The 18,651-nt window shown below is 33.6% G+C and overlaps 3 protein-coding genes across 3 annotated transcripts in view; 2 read left to right on the forward strand and 1 right to left on the reverse strand.

The window, feature by feature from the left end:
• Nucleotides 1-9,941, forward strand: part of Dph3 (Diphthamide biosynthesis 3) — a 26,810-nt gene extending 16,869 nt beyond the window's left edge. The window contains exon 3 of the mRNA XM_089089337.1: nucleotides 9,804-9,941. Within this exon, the coding sequence (XP_088945463.1) occupies nucleotides 9,804-9,866 (63 nt within the window). The 3' untranslated portion in view covers nucleotides 9,867-9,941. The remainder of the gene's footprint in view (nucleotides 1-9,803) is intronic.
• Nucleotides 9,870-12,144, forward strand: LOC148951801 (ATP-dependent RNA helicase DDX54). Its single transcript, XM_089089335.1, has one exon. The coding sequence runs from the start codon at nucleotides 9,870-9,872 to the stop codon at nucleotides 12,126-12,128; it is 2,259 nt and encodes a 752-aa protein (XP_088945461.1). The 3' UTR covers nucleotides 12,129-12,144.
• Nucleotides 12,145-12,166: 22 nt separating this feature from the next.
• The window catches only part of LOC148951802 (nitric oxide synthase-interacting protein homolog), a 59,445-nt gene continuing 52,960 nt past the window's right edge, over nucleotides 12,167-18,651 (reverse strand). Inside the window, exons 7-8 of the mRNA XM_089089336.1 lie at nucleotides 18,032-18,140; nucleotides 12,167-12,305 (exon numbers count right to left, since the gene is read on the reverse strand). Coding sequence (XP_088945462.1) covers nucleotides 12,237-12,305; nucleotides 18,032-18,140 — 178 coding nt within the window. The 3' untranslated portion in view covers nucleotides 12,167-12,236. The remainder of the gene's footprint in view (nucleotides 12,306-18,031; nucleotides 18,141-18,651) is intronic.

The following is an 18,651-nucleotide window of genomic DNA, read 5'->3' on the forward strand; positions in this document are numbered from 1 at the left end:
GATTTTTGAGGGCCTGATTCAAAAATAGAGTGCCTGCTTTCCTAAAATTCTATTCTTAGCATTTTAGCATTAGGGTAGCTGGAATCCTGGGAATATTTAAAAGTAGATTATAGAAGTTCTTTATGGACAATTTTTTTTTATAAGCTGATTTAGTGAGGATGGTTGTCTTGCTTTGGTTGTTGTTTTGTTGCTAGCTATAATAATCAAGTGAATTGTAACCACCTTGCTACTGGTACTTTTTTGTATCTCGTTTTATTTTTTTTGGGGGGGGGGGATTGTTAATTATAAAACAATAAATTATTAATTTTGTCTGTTTATTGTTAATCTTTTACTTGATTTGTTATGGAATTAAATTTGATTATGCAAAGAGAAAGAGAGAGACTGGAAGTCATTACTTTCACTTTGCTGAAAGCTACCATGACCATCAGTTTACAGAATTATAAAATGAATAGTTAAACAATAAATTTTATATAAAAATTTTTATCATTACTTTAGTACTAATAAATATACTGACAATAGAGCTGACTGAGCTGGCTTTTTAGCTTGCAAAAAACCTGTTTTACAGGCTGTTTGCTGCCCCCCCCCCTCTGCTTGCTATGATTGGCAGCTCAGGCACAGCACCCTTGCAAATGGGTTTGAGCCTTTGTTTATTGCAATTAACCAGAGCTGGTCCTTCTGCCCTCTCAAATGTTGCCTTCGTTTGCGTTTTGAAACGTTTTAAACAGGTGATTATCAGTTTAAAAAAATAGGTTTTATGAATTATAAATTTTATGTTTCAAAAAGAATTTGACTGGAAAATGGAATGAAGCTGCATTTCACCTGAAACTGAATGTTGTGAAACTTGAAACTTGAAACTGATTATTTCACTTGAAACTGAAATGTTGTGTTGAATGTTCCACAAGTACTTATGCTTTGCCTGAAAAATTACTATAATCAATAAAACATAAAATATTTCTACTAAAAGAAGTAAAATAGACAATCCTCCGGGAGATTTTGTCTTGATTTCAAATCAGTTTCCTTGTTGACAATCATTTTCAACATCAGTTATTTGTTCATCAGCCATTGATTGGTACAATTTGGCACTATTAAGAAAGTTGAGAGGGGGGGGGGGTATGAAATAGAATGCATTTCTTCACCAAAGTGGTTCTAAGCTAATGCAAGCATGAACAAATAATTAAGTAATGCAAGGAGCTGCTAAAACAGTAACAACAAAAAAATCCTGCTTCAACAAAACACAACCAGCAACAGAAAATATCCTAAAACATCCAACAAAAACAAAACAAAAAATGATGCCATGTATTACCAACTTGCTTATAAATGCTGCTTTTTTGGTAGTTTTTATTACTTAGTGAGGCATGGTTTTTCTACTATGAAATAAAATTGATGTATTTATCAAAGTCTCTTAAGATGGAAAAACCAAAAGAAACACTTTTCAGCATCAGGAAGGCTGTACATATCTGATTTCTTTTATGCATGACTCATTCTTGGTGATGTAAATTTAATAAAAGTTTACTTGCTTTAAAAATTAATCATTGGTTGTTAATTGATGTCTAATTATTTATTACAATTATAATTTACTATAATAATGATAATTATTTTGGGGACAAAGGTAACATATGCTTTTAAATTAAGTTAGAGCTCTTTTCCAAGTTTTTTTTTTACTTGAGTAATTCCTATTAAAATCTAGTTTTTAATTCTTGTTGCTACATTAAAAAAAAAAAAAAAAAAACTTACAGCCCTTGCACCATAAATTGAAGTTACCACGTAAATCTAAATCCAAGTATCTAACTAAACAAAGGATCAACGCAACATCAATTAGGTTCCGTAACTCAGAGCCATTTCCCTGGGGAGGGGGGGGTCAACCCCAGAAGCGTAGTTATTTGGCCTTTGAACTATTTTGAAAAGTATGGCTATCTCCAAATTTTGATTGGATACATTTGGGGGAAAAGGCCTTGGGGGGGGGGGCTAGTTCCCTCTAATTCCTTCTGACTCTTGAGAAGGGCACTAAAAATTCAGGTTTACAATCGTAAAAGCCCCTCCGAAGTTTATACGACCATCCCTTCTATAAAAACCTTATATACCCTCTGGCCACATTTTACAACATTTGCTCCCGGATTCTGGCAGGGGGGGGGGGGGGCTGTTTTATCCCTGGAGTTTCTGTTATATTATCTTCGGTTTATTTTGAACAAAACGGCTACATAAAAAATTCGATTGGACAGATTTAGGGGAAAGAAGGTTGGGAGGGAGGTGGGCTAGTCCCCATTGGATCACTTTTGACTCTTAAAAGGTGAATTGTAACTTACAATTTCTAATCATTTGAGGCCCCTCTAAAGTTTATACAATCACCTCTTCCATAAAAAGCTTATATGCCCCCGCGGCATAATTTACAACCCTTCCCATGGCTCTGGGGGGGGGGGGTGTATATTGACAACGAAGTTTTTGTTATCTTATCGTTGGACTAATTCAAACAAACTGACTATCTAAAAATCTTCAGTTGATGCAATTGGGGAAAAAAGGGTGTTTGTGTCAGGGAGGGATAGATGCCCTCCGTTAACTTTCGACTCATAAAAAGGTAACTAGAACTTTCAATGTTTAATCAAATGAGCCACTGTCAAAGATTATACGACCACCCCTTACATAAAAACCTTACCAGGGCATAACATAAAACACTTGCCCCTGGGCTCTGGGGGGTTGTGTTGATCCCCGGACTTTTGTTGTCTGATGTTTGAACTATAAAAAAATAGCTATCGCAAAATTTGCATTGGATGAACTTGAGGAAAAAATGGCTAGGGGGGTGACTAGTCGCCCTCGGATCTCTTTTGACTCTTAAAAGGTGAACTAGAACTTTCAATTTCCAATCAAATGAGCCCTCTCCAAAGTTTATACGAGCATCCCTTTCATAAGAACCATATATGCCCCATGGACATAACTTACAGCGCCTACATCCAGGCCCTGGGGGGTTGTGTCGACAACGGAGTTTTTGTTATCTGAACTTTTAACTATTTATAAAAATGACTATCTCAAAATTTGTATCAGATTGGTGTGGAGAAAAAAGGCACGGGGGGGGGGGGGGGCTAGTTGACCTCCGATCTCTTGACTCTAAAAAATTGAACTAGAACTTTCAATTTCCATTCAAATGAGCCCTCTCTGAAGTTTGTACAAGCATCCCTTCCATAAGAACCATATATGCCCCCATGGTATATCTTACGACGCCTGCCCCCTGGGCCCTGGAAGGTTGTGTTGACCCTGGAGTTTTTTTTTATATGATCTTTGAACTATTTTAAAAAAAAATGACTATCTCGAAATTTGTATTGGATGGGTTTGAGGAAAAAAGGGCATGTGGGGGGGGGCCTAGTTGCCCTCTGATCTCTTTTGACTCTTAAAAAGTGAACTAGAACTTTTAATTTCAAATCAAATAAGCCCTCTCTGAAGTTTATACGAGCATCGCGTTCATAAGAACGATATATGCCCCCAAAGCATATCTTACAACGCCTGCCCTCAGGCCCTGGGGGGTTGTGTTGACCCTGGAGCTTTTGCTATATGGTCTTTGAACCATTTTTAACAAAATGACTACCTTGAAGTTCTTATCGGATGGCTTTGAAGAAAAAAGGGTATAGAGGGGGGGGGGGGGACTAGTTGCCCTCCAATCTATTTTTACTCTTAAAAAGTGAACTAGAACTTTCAATTTCCGATCAAATGAGCCCTCTGAAGTTTATACAAGCATCTCTTCCATAAGAACCATATATGCCCCAGGGCATAACTTATAACGCCTGCCCTAGGGCTCTGGGGGGTTCTATTGATGTCAGAGTTTTTATTATATGATCTTTGAACTATTTTTAACAAAATGACTATCTTAAAATTTTTATTAGATGCATTTGGGGAAAAAGGGCGTGGGGGGGGGGGGGCTAGTTTCCCTTGATCTCTTTTGACTCTTAAAAAGTGAGCTAGAACTTTCAATTTCCAATCAAATGAGCCCTCTCTAAAGTTATACGAGCATCCCTTCTATAAGAACCATATTTACCCTCAAGGCATAACTTACAACGCTTGCCTCCGGGCCCTGGGAGGGTTGTTTTGACACTGGAGTTTTTGTTACATGATCTTTGAACTAGTTTTAACAATATGGCTGTCTCAAAATTTTTATTTGATGCATTTGGGAAAAAAGGGCATTGAGGGGGGGGGGGGCTACTTGTCCTCCGATCACTTTTGACTTTTAGAAAGGGCATTAGAACTTCTAATTTCCAATCCAATGAGCCCCCTCTGAAGGCTATGCGACGACCCCTTCCATGTGAAGTGCCTCTGGGGAAAAAAAATAGATAAATAATAATAAAGCATTGGAACTGTATGGCCTTTACTATAGGCAACAATATAGCATTGCCTCTGAAACAAATACATGTTTTGGCGTGAATGCGCTACTGCATGGCATTATAATCTATAAAAACTGGGACGCTACATAAATAGGCTTTTGGTAGTTTGTGGCCCATTAGTTTCATCAGTTTTGAGCAAATTGGCCTTATTTGGGCTGAAATGATTGTGGCAGAAATTGGCTCTTAGCTGTTGCGTGATCTCTTTTGTTATTCAAAAAGCATACCAGAAGTTTAAATTTTGTTTGAGTCAGATCTGTTGCAATATTCTATGTCACTCAAAAAAAAAAAAAAAAAAAAAAAAAAAAAAAAAAAAAAAAAAAAAAAAAACACTCAGCAACCATTCTTCTGAGGAAAAATGCAAAATTTTGCTTTTTTTGGAGGATAGAAACTTGCTAGGGTTGTGAGAAACCCTTTTTGAGGGTTTATTTATATTTTTTAATACATACAGGGTTTTATTATTCAAATTAACTTTTCTAATCTCCTATTAAACATCTTTTCAAACAATTTCCTAATAATTGGCAGGAGTAAAATTGGCCTGCAAGAATTGATTTAATCAGGTGGTTTACTTTGTTTCCTGATTAAGATAATAATAGCCTACTTCTATATGTATGGAGCAGTCTCCTGGCTTGTATGATTCATTGGAAGCTTATTTTAACTCTTACTGGTTTTGACAAGGAATTAGCAATTCATAAGACATTCTTTATTTTAATTTAGTGAATACAGCTCTTATTTTTTGTTTTCTTCGTTTTAATTGGTGAGGTTTACATATTCTAGAGAGGTTTACACATTCTAGAGAGGTTTACACATTCTAGGGCTCACTCTATATAGTACAGATTCCTTTCTTTGGAAATAGAGGCAAAGGGTTTCAATTCAATTCAATTCAAACTTTTTATTTCCTCCGAACACGAAGAGTAAAAAAGAAATAAATAAAAATAATAACCGCTAATCAACAGGCCATAAAATTATCTTAAACTATATAACAACAAATACGCAAAGGCCTTCAATCAAAATTACCACACAAATTAACACTTCATTCAATAGATAATAAATTAACAGTTTATTCTTTTTATATTCTTATTTGTACTATGTTGCCACAGTTTCTGATCAATTAACCCTGTATGTTAATTTTATACCTTTTTTTCTTCTTAATATAGCAACAAGAATTAAAAACTAGATTTTAATAGGGATTATTCAAGTAAAAAAAAAATTTGAAAAAGAGCTCTAACTTAATTTAAAAGCATATGTTACCCTTGTCTCCGAAATAATTATCATTATTATAGTAAATAATAATTATAATAATTTGTGTTTTATTGAAGCAGGATTTTTTGTTGTTGCTGTTTTAGCAGCTCCTTGCATATTACTTAATTATTTTTTTCATGCTTGCATTATCTTAAAATCACTTTGGCGAAGAAATACATTCTATTTCATACCCTCCCCCTAGCTTTCTTAATAATGCCAAATTGTACCCACTTTAATTAGTTTATGAAATAAAAAATTATAAATTAACCATTCTAAAACAATCAATGGCTAATGCACAAATAACCGATGTTGAAAATGATTGTCAACAAGGAAACTGATTTGAAATCAAGACAAAATCTCAAGGAGGATTGTCTATTGGTCTACAGTAACTGCTATTTTGTGTCATAATTAAAAAAAAAACTTTCCGAAAAAGAATTTTTCTGAAGAAAAGTAAAGGCCATATTAAACTGAAGATCAGAAGAAATAGAAACCCACAATAACTCAAACTCAAAACAAACAGAAATCACTATTAAAGAACAAATGAAACCCAAAACGAACAGAAATTAAATAAACAATCATAACAAAAAAAACATACAACAGGTACTAATATAAATGAATAAATAAATCTCAAAACGAGTAAAGCTTAAACTAAATACGCAAATCAAGCTTAAAACGAACAAAAGTATTCTGCTATTGAGGCATAAATGAAATCCAAAACGAACAGAAGTTAAATAAACAATAATAGCAATCCAACAAACAGTAGTTACTAATATGAATGAGTAAATAAATCTTAAAACGAGTAAAACTTGAACTGAACAGACGAATCAAGCTTGGAACGAACAAAAATCTTACAAAGGAGAGTTTGGGTTTTGCCTCCTTCTTTACCTGTAAGAGTCTAAAATCTAATGCGTCATTGGCGCTTTACTGAAAACTATATGTGTCTTGAAAAGTACAAATGAAATCGAACTGAATGTTTGATATATAATGTTAGCAATTTTTGAAAGATCATCAGTTCAAGATTTTATTTCAATGTAATTTCATATTCATTTTCAATGCTGCAATACCTGGAAAATAAAATATTTATAATAGAATTCGTTTTTAGTGAAGCGTAAATAGGATAGTAGGCTTTAGACTTTTACAATAGGGAAAGGGGACAGTGTCCTAACTCTTGTTTGCAGTGAAGCTATATTCGTTTGGAACAGTCTTGGAAACAATTGATAAAATTAAAATAAATATTTGATATATAATGATATCAATCGCTGAAAGCTCATCAGTTCAATATTTAATTTTACTGTAATTTTTATATGTATTTCTAATGTTGTAATAAGTACAAAAGAAAATATTTGTAATATAATTCGTTTTCAGTAAAACGGCAATGACGCAGTAGGTTTTAGGCTTTTTCGGAAAGTTTTTTTTTGATTAATTTTTGTTCATTTTTGATTGCCAAAGTTTCAAGTTTTTCAAAATTCCCTATTTCAAAATCAAACCTTTTTTTGGGCCAAGTATTCAATATATCCATGAGAGACCCATCACTTCCATCTTATAGGAGATATGAGAATGTCCAGGCACCAACATTAGTATTATTAGTACTACTAAAAACTCACTACAGTACCGAGGTTCCTGAGGTCAACGCAGCTATACAGTAATAAAATTTTATTCCAAGACAGGAATAAAAATATTTTTATAAAATAGAATTAAACCTAAACATAAATAATGGGTGGTTTAGGGGACAGCAGCCACTCTCATATTGAAAATAATAATATTTGTTGAATAACTAAATATATTTGAACAAGTCCTCTCATTTCTTAGCATTGTTGTATGAAAGTTAAACTTTTCCCTTGTATTTACGACAGCCCTGGCCCTGAATATGGTATTTCATGCAACCAGAAATGAAATAATTGAATCAAGTTTTTTTTATCACTTCTTTGAGAATGAAATTTCATTTTCAGTATGCTCAATCATTTATTCTTATTATGTTCAAATTAGTTAAATGTTTCTGAAGTAAGACCGATTTCAGCTCAGATGTTACGAAAGGCACTCCCTAAGCTGAACACTTTGGATTGTAAAGTTTTGACTATGCTCTTTAACTTCATTTGAACAAAAGTTTTTGTAGATATATTGAATCTAGCCCAGGAATGGAGTTCCCCAAAGAAACCCTAATGTACCAAGGACATCAAAATACAGACCCCCCCCCCCTTGACTTGTGTTAGGTCTAATCATACCTGAAATTGCGATTTTCCAAGTTTTTCTTTTGTTTGTTACAAAATTATGAAGTTTAAAGGGTAGTATCATCTTTTCGTTAGTTTTGCCGCGTTGAACCGGGAAGATATATAAACAAAATTAATTATGAAATGTGGGTGAAAAGTCAGCAAAATATAACAGGTGGAACCCAATAGCATTAGAAGGTGTAGTTGTCTTTGGGGATCAACAGATTGTCAACGTTGGAATTTTTATGTATGAAAAACATTTTACCATGAAATTTGGATATTGGAGTACAAATATCCACATAAGAATTTATTTCACGGGGGTACGTCAAAATTGTAAAATAAAAAAAAGAAGTAAATAAAAAATTAAGGAAAAGATGATACTACCCTTTAAACTTCATGATTTTGTAACAAACAAGGAAAACTTGGACAATTTACTTTTTTTTTATTTACCCCGTGAAATAAATTCTTACGTGGATACTTTTACCCCAATATCCAAAGTTCAGGGTAAATTAATTTAGCTAGGATGAAACTGAAAACATCATGTGATGCTTTCTTATGCTCTTAAAATACCTTTGGGGCCCCTTTAAGGTACTAAAATATATAAGCAAAACTAATGAGCTATATTTGACAGTGCTTTTCGTTCATAAACATTCAAACGTTAACAATCTGTTGACCCCCAAAGACAACTACACCTTCTAATGCTATTGGGTTCCACCTGTTTTATTTTGCTGACTTTTCACCCACGTTTCTTTTTTTTTTAATTTAGTGCCTACTTCTGCTAGAAACTGCATAACTAAATAGAAGTCTTTTTCACTAAACATTGAATCTCCAATTTTGGTTTTCCCCAAAAATTGGGGAATCACCAATTTTTGGGTGTTCCCCAATTTTTAAGATATACAAGGTTATGAAAAGTTCCACTTGACCAATTCAAACAATCAGATTCTTAATTAACCATTTAATTTATTAACAACATTAATTAATGAACAATTTACTGATTATTTTCATTGATTAACTGCACCCTCAAAATTATTTGAATAAAAATACAATTTTCAAATTAGAAAACGATTATAACCGATAGATTATTTATTTGAAATATTGTGCCCCTAAAGTTTACATGCCTGGGACAAGTGTCCCTCGTTTTGCTGTGCTTGGTACTTTATTCGTTTATTTTGCCGAAGAAGTTATCCCCCCACCTGTCTTTTTTTTATTTTCTTCAATACTTTTTTAGTACAACTTCCTTAGAGAAGAAGTCATTGCCATAAGATAAGATAGAATTAATATCAAAATATCAGCCACAAGCTCTAAGGGATTCATTGCTTTTATGAAGAAAAAGAAAAACAACTTAAAAACGAAATATGTCGTGCATAAACTAACCAATTCAAAAATTAAAAGAAATTGGTAGAATACAACCTTAAACCATTTTTAGTTCAATATTATCCACCTAGATTTTGAAAAAAACATTTTTGTTTGTCTTCGTAAAAATATTCTTTCCCCTTCAACATTTTCGTGAATAGGCGCCACTGAGTCCTTGTTTCTTGGAAACAATTTTAAAATTAAAAGAAATTGGTAAAATACAACCTTAAAAAAAATTTAGTTTGAAATTTAATAAGATAAATTTGCCACAATAAATAGTAAAAACAAAAAAATCGAGGGAAAAGATTCAATTATTCGACATTTCAATTATTTAAGGGAAAAATTTTTCTATATCTTTCCTTGCGAAATTTTATTTGGGTAGCAATGGAGGTCTATTCTGTGGCAAGAGGGAGGCGAGGGTCTAAAGGCTGGGGTGACTAGGAAAAGTGAATTTGTGGACAACACTATTTGCAAAATGTAAACAGTCTTTTGTTCACCTTTTCTCAAGGGTAACCAGATTGGCCAGTGCAAAGAAGGGAGTGGGGCTTAAATGTTCCCCAGTTTTTAACCGGGCGGAAACACCATTAATCCGACGCTAGTACCTAGTAGACTTAAATTCTGACTTTATTTATTTTTCTAGGACGATTTCCTTGTAAGTGAAGAAGTCATTGGAGTACAGCCAAAACTGAAAGAAACTGCATAGAAAATGGCCGAAGAGACTTACGAGGTAGAAAAAACTAATCCAGTTGTTGGAAAAAAGAAAAAATCTGGTGGGTTTCAATCCATGGGACTTAATTATCCAGTTCTGAAAGGAATTATTAAAAAAGGCTATAAGGTCCCTACTCCAATTCAACGAAAATGTATACCAGTTATTTTAGAGAGGAGAGATTTAGTAGCAATGGCAAGGACTGGCAGTGGAAAAACTGCTTGTTTTCTAATTCCCATGTTCGAAAAATTGCATACTAAATCCACAAAAGGGGCAAGAGCTTTGATTTTATCCCCAACAAGAGAGTTGGCACTGCAAACACTAAAATTTACAAAAGAACTTGGCAAGTTTACAGGATTGAAAATAGCACCTATATTAGGAGGTGATTCAATGGAAGCGCAATTCGCAGCTATTCATGAATCACCAGATATCGTCATAGCAACACCTGGCCGATTTGCCCATTTGTGTATAGAAATGGAGCTGAAGCTTAGAGAAATTGAGTATGTTGTATTTGACGAGGCAGATCGATTATTTGAAATGGGTTTTGGAGAGCAGCTGCATCAGATCCTGAAACGCCTTCCTGAAAATAGACAAACCCTTTTATTTTCTGCCACTTTACCTAAATTGTTGGTGGACTTCACTCAAGCCGGCTTGAATGACCCCACTTTTATAAGACTAGATGTTGATACACGGCTTCCAGACACACTTGCCCTTGGGTTTGCATTTTGCCCCTCTGAAGCGAAAATCCCTGCACTGTTGTATTTACTCAAAAATGTGGTGAGACCAAGTGATTTGACTTTAGTTTTTGTTCCTACTATGCACCATGTCGAATACTTACAAATGGTTTTGAATCATGCTGGAATACCATGCACTTATTTATATTCTAATTTAGATCCAACTGCGCGAAAAATTAACGCAGCCAAATTCCAAAATCGTTTAGTTAATGTTTTAATTACAACAGATATTGCAGCTAGAGGTATTGATATACCTTTACTTGATTACGTCATCAATTTCAATTTCCCAGCTCTTGCTAAGTTGTTCGTTCACAGAGCTGGCAGAGTTGCTCGTGCGGGTAGATTTGGAACTGCCTTTTCTTTGATTTCCCTCGAAGAAATGGGATATTATGTTGATTTTCATCTATTTTTAGCAAGGCCCATTAATACAATTCCTGTGAGCGGTTTACCAGAGAGTTTAGATAAAAAGAAACCTGTTTGGGATGGCTACCTTGGAAAAGTGCCATTGTCAACCATTGAAGACGAATTCTCTGCTTTGAATTTGTGGCATAATGAAAGTATTGATCTATTTAACATGATCAAAGTCACCAAAAGTGCGTATAAATTGTATAAAAAATCATGTACAGCTGCATCACACGAAAGTGTACGCCGAGCTAAGGCTATTAATCTTGAGTCACTAGGAAATCATCCATGTTTCAGTTCCAGTACCATGCCTACAGAAGAAAACAAGAATAAAATGCTACTCGAAATCCGATCATTCCGACCACCAGCAACTGTGTTTGAAATCGGTGCCAATTCTAATTCAAAAAAGGCTATTGTTATGAGGGAAAAAAGGAACGCACATGGTAGAATTATTTCAAAACATCAAATTACCAAAGAGATGGCAGAATCAGACACACTTCTGGCAGAAGAGTTATCTGACAATGAAGAAGATGCTACCGTCATAATGCCTAAGTATCAGAAGAAAAAACAGGGTTCGGGTAAAGATGATGAGTATTTTATCCCATATGCTCCCAAAAATTACTATATGGAAAATGAACTATCCTTAAAAAATAGTTTTGGAAAAGAAGTACAAAGATCTATCCTTGAATTGGAAGTAGATGATGATACTGATAGAAGAAAGAAGAAAGCTATTGTGAAATGGGACAGACAGAAAAAGAAATATGTTGGTGAAGAAGAAAAGTGTAGAAAAATTAAAACTGAATCCGGCGCATGGATCAAATCTTCATACAAGACGAATAGGTACGAAAGATGGAAGAAGAATACCCAAATTGACAAAAGAGAAACTAATGATGACGAGGGAAGTGGAACCGAAAATTCTAGAGGTGTGACTAATTTGACTGGCAACCGACGAAACCCGCGCCAAAAAATGAAGGGTGTCCGTGAAGGTAACGTCCTTGAGGTTAGAAAGAAAAAGGGGAAAAGGAAAGAGAGAAACCCAACTGGAAATCGAGAAGAAAAGGGAGTGAAGAGACTGCAGAATTCCCATAGGCCTATGCAAATGAAGAGGAAGTTTAAGCGTTAAAATTTTTATTTACAATAAAACTTCCTAGAAACTAAAAAAAAAATTTTTTTTGGAAAAGTAAGGTATATATTTATATTAGAAATAAAAAAAAGGAGATGAACGGGTATACTAGGTCATTACAGGTCTAGGTTCTGCTGCTTTTAGCTTCTCATTGGTGCTTGCAAATCCAGTACCACCCTAGAAAAGTATTTAAAATTAGTTAAAATGAAGGCTTGAAACACAACAGCAATTTTTAAAAATAGTTCATTCTTTAGTGACAAAAGGTAAAGTATAAAAGTGCCAAATAGACTTTTTGCCAAAAAAAATGGCAAAAAATAAGTTCTGAACATCCAATAGTACATTGAGACAAGCGAATAAACAGAGGCTCTCGTTTATTTAAAACTCAATTTTGCCAGACGCAAAGTTTTTTTTTTTTTTTTTATCTTAATCCAAAACAAAACCAAAAAAGCTTGAAATTTAACGAAAAATGGTTATTTTCTTTCATTGGGAGACGTAAAATTGGCTGCCAGAACGAAATTCAAACTTTGCATAAATACTGCTTTCTGCTTTGCATAAATCTGGTCTCACGATGACTTGATGCTGAATAATTTCTGATTATTTAGAAATAGTCCAATTTTAGTTTTGTGTTTTTATATAAGGTTTGTTTTTTTACATTTTTATTAGATTTATTCTGCACTGAGGATGGTGAAGCGGAGGTCTTGACCGAAATATTTGCATAATTTTTCAATTTTTTCACTGGCTCTTAACTGTCCTCGTTTTCTTCGCGATTTTATGTTTTATGACTTGATGCTGATAGCTTGACTGGACGCAGAGCTAAATTTTATCATACGAACTTTTTTTTTTACAAAAGGTGAATGCATTAATAAATTAAATACTGATTGGATATTAATTTGAAATTTTAAAAAAATGTTTAAACTTTTAAACCATTTATTGAAGTTGATGGAGTAACACCCAATGGTTCCTAATTGAAACCTGCTAGGTATACAAACTCTAAGCATAATAGTCGGTCTCAGTTAAGGAGCCAATTAATAATAGAGACGAAGTGTTTAACAGGAGACATCAATTTGCCAATCAGACATCAATTTGCAATTCAACCTTCAGGAGTCTCTATTTTCAGCAAACAGACGATATATGAAAACACGTAAGGAGGCTTGGAGGGGGAGACAGATTTTCACAAAATTGTGAACTATCTGGATCGTTTTTCCCACTGGAAAATAGTTTTGTACCAATTTTGATAATAAATTATAATGCTGTATTTTCGAGAAAAAAATTACAAATATATAATTATTGCTCGTTTAATGTCTTAAGAATGTGATGTATCAATCATTGATGGTTTTCAGCTTGAAGCTCTGACATGAATGGAAGCAATAAGCCAACGTTTAAATGGATTGAACAAATTAAAATCAAGACTTGGAAAAGACAGTTTGTATTAAAACTGCGTTTCAGCTAGAATTTGAAAGTGGACAGACAGTCGACATTTTGCTCTCTAGCGTTTGAATTTTGCCTTTTATATAGCTCAGAACGGCACATCAAACACTTTTTTGCACAGTTCATATAATTATCCAGTAAGCTTATCGCAGATCATTTCTGGTCTTCGTTCTCGGTGCGAACAAAAAGTTCCTCCCACTTCTTTCTGCATTAGCGGGTTAGTCTGTTTCCGATTGTTTCCAACAAAGTACATTATTCGTAATAGCGGGTTTCCACTTGTTTCTGATTAGATCACAGTCTGACTTGTCTACCCGTGAAAAGATCTATCTGCAAAAACGTTCTCTGGAGCACTCGCACCTTGGTCCGGGTTTTTATAATGGGTGAGATAGGGAAAGATCATACTGGATAATTATATAAACTGTGCTTTTTTGGCGGCAGTTTCAAATATAACATTTTAATACTATTTAAATTTACCAACTATTCAGCTTTTATTCAGTTAAAAAATTGATTTAAAGCTCCTTAATATTCTTGGATTTTCAGAAAATTCATTGCTGAATTTGACCTGTTTGACAAGTATGTGTCCAATAAAAGAGTCATGCATACTGCCGCCATTTACCCGTGCAGCCCCAGCCATTTAAACATTTGCCTCTCAATTACTTGAACTATCTGTCTTGGCTTTTCTCTGTCTACAATTAGCCATGTCTTGATGCAACCATATGCAACCTACTGCAAAATACTTGATAACTTCAATTCTCGGGAAAACTTTTTTTTGTTTCTTAATAATTTTCCATCTAAGAAAACCCCGATGAACTGAATCAATATTGAACCATTCTTGACAAACTCACGGTAGAACACTGCGAGTAATGCACATTCTTGGACAAAAATAATCCTCTTTTTTTAAAGGATGTTATGCATTCCACTTTTCTTTTAATTTTCTGCTTGGATTTATAATTTCTATGTCGACAAGGAAAGCAACGGACTTTTTCTGTCGTCAAAACTGACAAAAAATTGACATAACATCAACGTTTTACAAATCAAACAGCCGCCGCGTCGACAGGGGATCAAATAAAATGGCAAAATCCCTGTATCGACAAAAAGGCTAATTCAAACACACGGCTCTGTTAGTTCAGTTAATCGATGGTTTGTATCTAATTATTTAGTACCGAATTTTAAGAAGACTGAATTTATGGTTTTTGGTCATTCAAAACGTGCTACTAAAAAAATTTCATGTCAGGAGCTTCAAGTTGGTGAGCATAAAATACGTAGAGTTCAATCGTATCGTTATTTAGGAGTTTTTATTGATCCCCTTTTGTCATTTCAAAATCATATTGATCATTTAAGGGTGAAACTTTCGCAAAATATTGGGTCTATGTATCGTTTGCAACATGTTTTTCCATTTTCAATTTTAAAAATAATTTATCATTCTTTGATTGCTCCTTATTTAAATTATTGTACAATTATTTATTTAAATACTTTTTGGACGCATATAAAACCCCTACAGATCCTTCAAAATAAAGCAGTGAGAATACTTGGAAATTTTTTACATCGTCCATCAAAACTTAGAGATGCATCGGAAACTGAAACATTATTTCTTTTCTTGAATTTATTAGATCTGAAACATATAAGAGAACTTAATATATCAATATGGCATTTTAAAATACAAGATCCTAGTAGTTATTTTTATGAAAAATCTCTGTTGATTCTGCCCCCTCCTTCGGCTCTTAGGTGTTCTGGAACATATCGAATTCCCTTTGTTAATTGTGAAAGATCTAGATTTTCAATTAGATACCAAATACCATTTATTTCAAATAAATATAGGCTGAAAGATAGAATTCAAATTGAGTCATTTCGGCAAATATCAGTTCTAAGGAAGAAAATATTAAAATTATGTATTGACCTGTGATGGTGGAATAGAAATTTTTTTTATTATTATTATTTTTTTTTTGTTTATATTTGTTACCCATGTTGGGATAGCCTTCCGTGCCTCACTTGTCCAGCGTTTGTTTTCTTTATGTTTGTTATGTTTTTTTTTCTTTAACCAGGTTTTTTTTTTCTTTCTCTCTTTTGTTATGATGAGAAAATGTTTTTTTTTTTTTTTTTTTTTTTTTTTTTTTTTTATTATTATTATTAATACCCAATTTTACGAGCTTTGCTCTCTGTTGGGGGTATATGTTTTTTTGTTATGTTGATTTATTCAAATAAAAATCTTCTTCTTCTTCTCAGAAAAAATGTTAGATACAGCCCGCGGGCTATCAGCATACCCCAAAATACTTAGATTTCGCAAATAGAATTTATTTTTTATACCTTTTAATAAAAAATAGAACAAAAATCAGGGTATTGAGAAAAATAGAACGATTCCAGTTGTATCTGTAGTATCTCTAGGATGTACATATCACTGTAGACCTAAAGACGAGTGACTTAAGACAATTGCTTCAATTAACATGACTGCTGTCAATTCAAATATAAACGCTTTAAATAATTAAAGCGTAATAATTAATATCAAATAAATAATTAAAATTTTTTAAATAATTAAAATGAAATAATTAAATCTTTAAAGGCACCAAGTATCTGTCTCATCCATCCATTACTGCAATCTAGTTTTGGTAAAAGTGTTATTCCAATTGAAATTGTCTCTATTTGTTGGCCCGCAAATAGATTTTGAAAGAAAATTGGGCCTTTTTACAGATTAAAATTGACACCACCGATTTGGATAACAGAAATTCGTTTTTGTTACTGAATTTCCCTAACTAGCTTTACAAGTTGCAAGAATTTAGCAAATTGTTTGGTATTTGGCCAGACGGAATATTGACCCTTTTATCAATAGTTTCTTTATTTTGTTGGCTCTGTCCGACTACCGCAGTGACCCGAACCGCATTGGTCAAGAGACTGGGTAGTCCAATGTATATTTCACTTAACAAGATTACCGACAAATGTGTCCAGAAAGAAGTGCTCATGCCCCAAATTGCTAAAACAGAACAGAAGATTCTTTTCAAATGAAAAAAGGCTATTAATTCGTACGTCAGTTTTAGAAGCCAACTTTAATAAATTGTAATGATATGTACTCAAAATGTCTTCATATTAAAATCTACTTAAAGACATATTCAAACGCACACAAAAAAATTTCTAAATGGAATTGCAAATTTGGAACAGGTACTTTTAGTGAAAGAATTACATAGTTTATTTTCTGTGCGAAATTGGTGTAAAAAATGATAGATAGGTGAACCAGTTATAAACTGCATAATGCCAAAAAAGATTCAAAATGGTAGCATATTTTTCTATGCCAACGGGATAATGCCCAACACATTATAGTCGCACTTGTGGATAATTCAAAGTTACGAACGACTAGAGCGCCAATAATGTCTCCCATTTGAAAATTTGTTGAATTGAACAGTGTATAGCTTTTCAGCATAATCTTTCCAATTTAAAAATCCATTCATTTTTGTTACGTTTTCACGAGTCGGCCAAACATTTCGGTGAGGGGGGGGGGGGGTCAAACCCCCATCCCCCTGGATACGGCCTTGACGTCAGGTCACGGAAATTTAGGGGGGGGGGGGTCAAAATGTATTTTTCTGTTCAAAAAGTTGAACAGTCTTCAACTTTTAAGCACAATCTTTCTGTTTGAAAAATCCAATGGCTTCAATTCACAAAAATTGGGGGGGGGGGGTCAAAATGTATTTTTCTGTTCAAAAAGTTGAACAGTAGTCAACATTTAAGCGTAATGTTTGGATTGAACAATCTAGTGGCGTCAATTCACAAAGATTTAGGGAGAGGGGACAAAGTATTTTCCTTAACCTATCCCTAACCTGTATTTTCCCTGTATATGTAACCTATATTATAATTTTGAGAAAATACATTTTGTCCCCTCTTCTTAAATCTTTGTGAATTTACGTCACTGGACTGTTCAATCCAAAAGTCATGCATCAAAACTGGAATGACCATTAAGTACCAAAAATGTTTCTATATCACAAAAAAAAGAAAGAAAAAAAAAGTGGACTGAACAAAAGAAGAAAATCCTCAATAGCATAGTAAATAAAAATGAAAATAAGTATAAACAATATAATAAATAAAATTAAAAGTTAACTTCAGTCGCTGCTTTTAAATCGCCAACACCGTTTCAAATGATTCGGGCACCTAAATGTACATGATAAATTAAAAAAGAAACTAACCTTAGTCACTACTTTCAAATGGCCAACACCCTTTCAAATTTTTAATTTTTACATACAAAATAAAACAATAATTTTAGCCGTTATTTTTCACTTTAGACGCCCTTTTTGAGACCTATTTTTGTAATCCTGTATTTAAACATGGTCCACAATCAGACACATAGTCAAAAAACAGAGATTTCCAGCAGATATAGGGTTAATCGAGCCCAATTAAGCATCTTTTCCCATTTTGTCCGATGTCTGTTTTATAGTTTTTCAATTTGGCAGCTGAGTCATATACGAAACTAATAAATACTCTAAAATGTGACTTACCCTTTGCAGAGGGATTATATCTTTATCTGTCAACTTCTCGGAGGTGAGGGGATGCATCATGTCCTTCTTTATAATTTTCTCAACACAATCCATTGTGACAACATCTCCTCTACATTGGGGAAGCAAATCATTAGTGTTATTAAAAAGATACAGCCGCAATACGGACATCAGCGGCATGTGGTAAAAATGATGGGTGACACGAAAAGATTACGTAACAACGACAATGTTTCCTAAGACCACACTGGCTATGCATGACAAAATGAAGCAAATTGTGAAGAAGAAAAAATCAAGGATATTTCAGCCTTTTTTTAATTAATTTTTTACTGACTATCCTCGTTTTATCCTCGTTTAGAATATCCTCGTTTTTTTCTCCACAATGTACTTCATTTGTAACAGCAACACATGATTTCTAGAAAAAAAAACAAAAAAAAACAACAAACAACAAAGTGAAAAAATAAGGAAAAGATGCATCATTTCATTCCCTCATTCAAACACAATAGCAATAAAGAAACAATACTTTGTCAAATGAAAATAAAGAAAATCACAACAATAGTCATTCTTCAAGGGTTCATTGAAGTCAAAAGAACTCACTGAGACTAAAAAGGAAAAAAAAATGTTGC

This window comes from Artemia sp. Qi Xiang Cuo, chromosome 5 (assembly GCF_049724085.1).
Source record: "Artemia sp. Qi Xiang Cuo chromosome 5, ASM4972408v1, whole genome shotgun sequence".
Taxonomy (NCBI): domain Eukaryota; kingdom Metazoa; phylum Arthropoda; class Branchiopoda; order Anostraca; family Artemiidae; genus Artemia; species Artemia sp. Qi Xiang Cuo.